Source organism: Echinops telfairi, unplaced genomic scaffold (assembly GCF_000313985.2).
Source record: "Echinops telfairi isolate 266 unplaced genomic scaffold, ASM31398v2 ScPeMD7_10;HRSCAF=50, whole genome shotgun sequence".
Lineage (NCBI taxonomy): Eukaryota > Metazoa > Chordata > Mammalia > Afrosoricida > Tenrecidae > Echinops > Echinops telfairi.
Genome location: NW_022103907.1, coordinates 12,695,442 through 12,702,368, shown reverse-complemented (window position 1 = coordinate 12,702,368; position 6,927 = coordinate 12,695,442). Strand labels below are relative to the sequence as shown.

General features: G+C 49.9%; 1 protein-coding gene across 1 annotated transcript in view; it reads left to right on the top strand.

The window, feature by feature from the left end:
* Window positions 1-5,825, top strand: part of DHX57 (DExH-box helicase 57) — a 68,972-nt gene extending 63,147 nt beyond the window's left edge. The window contains 2 exon segments of the mRNA XM_004711121.2: window positions 1,992-2,192; window positions 3,741-5,825. Of these exon segments, the coding sequence (XP_004711178.1) occupies window positions 1,992-2,192; window positions 3,741-3,884 (345 nt within the window). The 3' untranslated portion in view covers window positions 3,885-5,825.
* The last annotated feature ends 1,102 nt before the right edge of the window (window positions 5,826-6,927 follow it).

Below are 6,927 nucleotides of genomic sequence, written 5' to 3'. Positions count from 1 at the left end.
TGTGACCTGCTGGGGCATGCAGGCCCATGGCACAACCCCTGAGTCCCAGGTCTCCATCTGTGTGGGAGAGCAGCCACTGATCCCTGGTCTTCCTACCAGTCCCCAGTGGGGCCTGGGAGGTCTTGTCCCACAGTCTGTACCTGCCAAGCCTGCTCCAGGAGAGGACGTCCAGAGCTCCTGGTGGCGGCCTCACCCTCTTCCACCTCACCCTCTCCAACTTTCTGAACTGATCGGCTGGAAACTAATAAAGCAAAGAGACCCAGCAGGCTACGATGTCCATGACTGGGTCTGCCTCCACCCTTAAAAAAAAATGTGCAGTGTGCATAGGAATTTGTTTATAGTTTTTTTGTTTAACTATAGTCCGGCCCTCCAACGGTCTGAGGGACAGCGAACTGGCCCCTGTTTAAAAGTTTGAGGACCCCTGTGTTATACCATTGGACATGCTGTTCTCTGCCCAAAATGAAAGTCTCGTTCCCTAGGAAGCTCTTACTTCTTCAGCTTCTTCAGGCTTCCATTAGAAACCACTTTCTCCAGGTCTCCTCACTCCGGGCTGTTCCTCTACTGCACTGCCATACTCTGGAATGCGTTTGTCCATCATTGCACTTAGCACTTTCTTTCATGGTTTATGATCTGTGGACCGCATACGAGTGTGAAAACCCAAGCGACAAGAATTGAACTTCATTCGGTTTTACATTCTTAGTGCCGGCCTGAAAGCAGGTGCTCCATACAGTCATCAGTGGGAAGGGAAAGAGAGGAAGAGTGTGAAGGGTTAGGGCTGGGGGGCCCCCTGGGGTCAGCAGCGCAGGAAAGGGGTCTCCACAAGCTCAGGGGAGTTTGCGGGCCAAGCTCCTTATCCCTCTCCCAGCTGTCAGTACCCTGAGGAACCCGAAGCCTGCGTTAGCTCCATTCCTCGAGAGTTTACTGTGGCCGAATGCAAATCATTCCTGTGTCCACTCAATACTAGCGCTTTCTCTGTGCCAGGCGCTATTGTAGGGCCACCGAAGATTATGAATTAACTGGACAAACAAGATCGCCACCATCAAGGGGCTTAACATTCTGGTGGGGAAGACAGGCCACAAATAAACCCAGGTTGGTGAGAACTGCAAAAAACCATGCAGCAACGTGGGAGGATAGAGTGATGAGAGAGGGGCCAGTCCGGGAGGAAACCGCTGGAGAGAAGACAATTCAGTGGGCCTTAACATGAAGTCAAGGAGCAAGGAATGGACCATCTCGGGAAAGGCGATTTCAGCAGAGGAAACAGCGAGGTGGGAGCATACTGCGCACACTCCAGGAAGTGCAAGGAGCTGCTCAGGCGGCAGTGGGACAGGGGACTAGCCCTAAGGGAGGAAGAGATGCAGGCAGGGCTTCAGGGTGGGTGGGGCGTTGGTGGCCACAGTCCAAATTTTAGGTTTTACTTGTGAGAGGTTACCAGAGGATTTTGAGTCATAGTTGGATTTGTGTTTAAAAGAACTAACTAAAGGTGCCAAATCCGAAGGAGAGCACACACTTCAGCACCATTGAGCACATCTGTGCAGTGGTGATGGTGTGTGCCAGTCACCCTAGAGGCCTCAGACGTTTGAGAAAATTCCATGGTATTTTACTTCTGTTTCTCCACAAACTTTGAAGCCCCTCGTATGCCTTTTCTATCATGTCTGTTCCAAATGAAGCTGGTGGCACTCAGTGATGACCTAATGAAGTGCGGGGAAAGGAGCAAACCAGAAGGACCTGTGGGCGGGTGCTCAGTGGATGGTAAACGCCGAGGAGAGGGGGAAACCGAGGCTTTCTGTTGAGCCTGAGAAGGGTGACATACGCAGTACACGTCCGAGTCAAGGTTTCCAGGAGGGTGTTGGCGTCTGGAGCTCCGGGGCGAGGAAGAAGCTGGAGCGGGCGCCCTGTGGGTCTCTAATGTGCAGGGTGTATGTCCCCGAGGCCAGGGGGTGCTGTTGCCATTGTCACCCAGTGCCGGTGGTCACTTCGGCTTTGTGTTACAGGTCAGACACTTTGAAAGTCCGTACCTGGTGTACCATGAGAAGATCAAGACTAGCCGGGTGTTCATCCGGGACTGCAGCATGGTGTCCGTGTACCCCCTGGTCCTGTTCGGAGGAGGCCAAGTGAACGTGCAGCGTCAAAGGGGAGAGTTCGTGGTCTCCTTGGATGAGGGCTGGATCTGTTTTGCTGCTGCCTCCCATCAGGTAAGGAGATAATCTGTGTGAGACGCAGGCCACAGTGGGCTGTGGTGATGGGAAGTCTAGGACATTCCTTTAGGTGTCCAGGGCCACAGAGCTAATTAAGATTGATGAGAGAGAAGAAAGTGGGTCTGAAGTGAGGCCCCGGGACTGGAAACACACTGGGCGGAGGACACCAGGGTGTTCGTTAGGTTACTGTGAAAGGTTCCAGCTGGAAACTGTGAGGTTAACGTCACACAAATCATACACGCTCACCGAAGAACAGTCTGAAAATACCAAAGCGGGAAAGTAAGTAACTAGAAATCACCCTGATCCCACTGCTCAGTTTCCTATGCTCACATCTCCATTATTCACTCCGTAGCATGGCGTTTCTATGAGCAATATCTAAGAGGGAGCGTGCATTGAAGACAGGGGCCCTTTGACAGAGTGTTTGCAGCACCAGGCTGTTGCCCAGAAAGTTCATTCACCCCGGCCGCACCCCAGGAAAAGCATGCGGCAGGCTGCTTCTATAAAGACCACGGCCCACTGCGCCTGGAACGATCACTGCGAGTTGCGATCAACCTGACAGCAATGGGTTAGGAAGTTGGGGCTCCATTGAGGAAATCAAAGTCTGTTGTGACGTTTGCATCCGCGAGCATACTTAGGGTCCAAGAGACAGAAGCTCACCCTGAGAGGGACTGTATTGGAGTGGACTCAGTGGCAGCCCTGACACTAACAGCAACACCACTGCCTGCTTCGCTGTGAGATTGTCATGGAACAGAGAAAGCTAGTGCAGGCCGCACATGCTGTTCACCCTGGTGAGAGCTTGTTTGAATTAGATCCTCCGGGTCTAATTGCATGGCTGGCGCACATCTGAAGAGGGACAGGCAGCCACCGCCCATTACAGCATCACATAAGCGAAATGCCATTAAAAGCACAGAGCTGCTGCCCCACCAAAGACACAAAACGCAGCCCCGTGTCAAAGAAAGGTGTTGTTAGTTTGTGTAATAGCCACGCCACCACTTTTACTGTGCCTCTGCCCTGCGTCTCTCTCAGGGCAGATAGTAAAGGTTGACCAGGCTCTAGGGAAAGCACAATTAAAAAGCTGCTTTTCCAGGGTTCATCCTTTCCGTGAGATTGCCAGACGAGATCGACTTACCGTGTGCCCTGGTTAGCATAGTACAGATCTGCAGTGCATGAGCCTTCCCAGAGTTGCATTATGGGGCGGCAGGTGCACTTTCAGACTGACAACTAAAATGAGTACCCTTGAGCGCGAACTCAAACGCACTGCCATTGAACCGATTCCAACTCATGGCGACCCTGTAGGGTAGAACTGCCTCAGTGGGCTTCTGAAACAGTTTAACAGCAGAAAGCCCCATCTTCCTCCTATCGAGCAGCTGGTGGCTTCTAACTGCTGACCTTGAGATTAACAGCCCAGCGTGTGAGCCACGGCGCCACCAGGGCTCCTCGCCAGAAATCTCAGATAATCAGAAGCTACATCTGGTCAACGTTTCTCTAATACCCTTTCCTCGTCTGTTGCCCTGCGTACTGCTGATATTCTGGCCTTCTTTTCAGGTGGCTGAGTTAGTAAAGGAACTTCGTGGCGAGCTTGACCAGCTCCTTCAGGATAAAATAAAAAATCCGAGCATCGATCTGTGTACCTGCCCTCGGGGGTCCCGGATCATCAGCATGATCGTCAAGCTTGTCACCACACAGTAAAGGGCCGCCTCAGGCGGATCCTTGCCACTCATCTGTTTCTTACGGCCTGGGAAACAACAGCAGCACCTCTACCTCCACCCCAGGCCTGTGCTGGGCCATCCCAGGCCCGAGGAGGAGCCCAGCACACCTCCAAGGCACCACCCACCGTGAGAGAAGTGCTAAGGCTCAGCCTTTCTCCCAAAACTGTGGGCATGTCCAGTACAAGGTGGGGTGTCATTGGGAGACTCATGTAAACCCGGCTCGTCTGTCTCTTTCCCTGCCCTGGAGAGACAGAATTGTGCCGAGAACACAGAGGTGAACACTTAGAACACTTTTGTTTTCTCTGTGTTATATTCTCCTGCTTTTCACTGAGGTAACAGGTCTAGGGAAAACCTGCTGTTGTTTTGGCATAAAGCCTCAAATGAGAGAAGTCAGAATAGAGAAAGAAACTGGCCCTCTCTACAAACCTGGGAGACAAATCATGTGAGCAAGAAAAATAAAATCCCATTTTTAGGCTATTAGCTCCCAAGCAGACTTGATTTGGGAAGGACTTTTGTTTGACTCCTTAAAGATCAGCCTAAAAGCAACACATTGGGGTTGTGTTGTGTTACCATACTGCCAGCTGGTCTCCTTAGAAGCAGGACCAACGGCATGCCCTCATCGATGGTACCCTCCATGTAGGTAGCTGTACCCTCTCTTGCAGACTCACAGTGGCTAGACTTCACTTCACCCACAGGGCGGAGTTGGATCAGCTGAGTGGACAAGGAAAAAGGTGGTCATGCTACTATCAGATTGGCAGCCATATTACAATGCGTCCCTGAGTCCACTGATTTTCAGCAGAAGCTTAGGTTAATGGGGCAATAGTATTTCGCCTGGCATATAGCTGCAGGTTGGTGATTCAAGTCCACCCAGAAGTACCAGTGGAAGAAAGGCCTGGTGATCAGCTTCCAAAAAATCAGCCATTGAAAACCCTCTGGAGCACAATTGTACTCCGACATACACGGGGTTCACCATGAGTAGGAATCACACAGATGGCTGCTGGCTTTTCTATTTTTTAACATTTAGAAAAAAATATAATGCATTCCTATTTTCCCTGAACATTTATCAGGGTGGCCAAGGAAGATCGCAAAGAGCAGAGTAGAAACACAGAATCCTGTGTTTCCCTAGCCCTCCAGTATGGCCCCTACTCAGTCGAGACTGTGTGCAAATCCTTCAACGGATCACCTCAGTGGAGGGTGTTCCCACTTCCAGGAACCTTCTAGTGTGTCTGAGCTCTGGTCATTGTCGATGAGCTTAGACTCAAGTGTTTTTAAAAGTATCAATTCATGCCATCACTTTAAGATGTTAAAAGCACATTTGCACAGCACACACAACAACCATGCCCTGACTTGCTCCGGAAAGAAGGCACACAACTGATTAGGTGAGGACCAACAACAGCCCGACCTTCAGGAGAAATAAAGGAAGAAATCAGGATTGTCCCTCGAAAAGAGGATTTGGTTTTGTTTTAAGAGTTTTGACTCCTGGTGCTATGGTGTAGCATTCACTGCCCTGGCCAGAGCCTGCCATCTGCCCAAGGCACCTGCGTCTTTAACCCATGTCTGCAGATGAGCACACAACACTTTCATGCAGAATGCCAAGAAACCGCTCTCCGGACGCCAATCCTTGGGCTGGTCACTTCCAGCCACATACTTCCACCGAGTTCCAGAAGTGCCGAATGTGAAAAGGATGGGAAGCCTTGACGGATGGCGGTGAATCAAAGTGCACATGCCAAAACGAAGCCTACCTAAGCTGTCATTCTTCGTCTGAACGAGGAGTACTCCTTTGGCAGTAAGTGCAGCAGGCAGCCCCAACAAGATGGTTCTCATTTCCTGGCATTTTATGGTAAATGGCTTCTTCAAATTAAACATTTGTTCTACTGCAATCTAGCTAGGGAACAATGTTAATAAAGTATTTGCTACTAAATTAGTCTCCACGGTTACCTTGTACTATGTCTAATCTCTGGAAAGGCCTGAAGAAATGAGAGCAGACACATTCTTATCACAGTGGTCGAGGTTGACAAAGTAGCAGCTTTGTCTTCTGCCATCAGTTCCAGATCTGATGAGTATAACTCAAACTCTCTGGGGAGGAATGAACTTTGGTCTTTCTCCTCTCATTGTTAGCTGAGAGGTCTAAATGTAAGTAATAGACAGACCCAGTGTGTAATCGGTAGACCTAGGGTACTAAGAAAACCTCAAACTCTGCCATGGAGACCATTCTGACTCACAGCAACACTGTAGGACAGAGTAGAACTGCCCCGTGGTCCGAGATGGTAAATCTTTATGGGAGGAGAATGCCTCATCTGTCTCTGCAGAGAAACTAGTGGTTTTGAACTGCTGACCTTGTGGTTAGCAGCCCAGCTCATGTAGCCCACTAAACCACGAGAGCTCTCAGACATAGGGTTCCATGCAATGAAATTCCTCAGTCGGGCTCTTCGATCTACTTGTCTTTGTAACGCTCACTAACTGGGAGAAAACATGCAAATGAAGCATAGAGGACTCTTAATGAGGGGGCTCGGTCAGTTTTGTTATTCTACTGGTTATAAAATGTGCGATCTCGAGGCAGGAAGGGAGACTATCCCACAACCACCAAGAAGGAAGAGCCAGGAATGGAGCACATCAAATATCCCTGCACAGAAAAGCAGTAAAGAGACCATGAGACAGAGCAGTGGAATTCCTGCCTCATGGAACAAGTGAAGTTGAGTACCTTTGGGCAAGAGACTGACCAGCAGCAGAATAGGGTGTCCTCTGTTTATCAATGCTAAAGGAGCTTTGTAATACCTGCCCAAGCAAGGCAGAGGCCATGGGGCTTCATGCAGAGAGATGTGCCTACTGCCATGGCTAAGAAGTGCTGATAAAAGAACTGTATCCTTAACATTTCTGTTGCCAACTTATAACCTGTTAACTTCCTTAAGAAACCCCATTAAGTATTATCTGTAAGTTCTGTGTGGCTGCTGCAGTGGATTATCGAGCCCAGGATTCGTTTGTGGAATTACATAAGAAAGAAGCCTCCGGTGAACTCCCTCTAC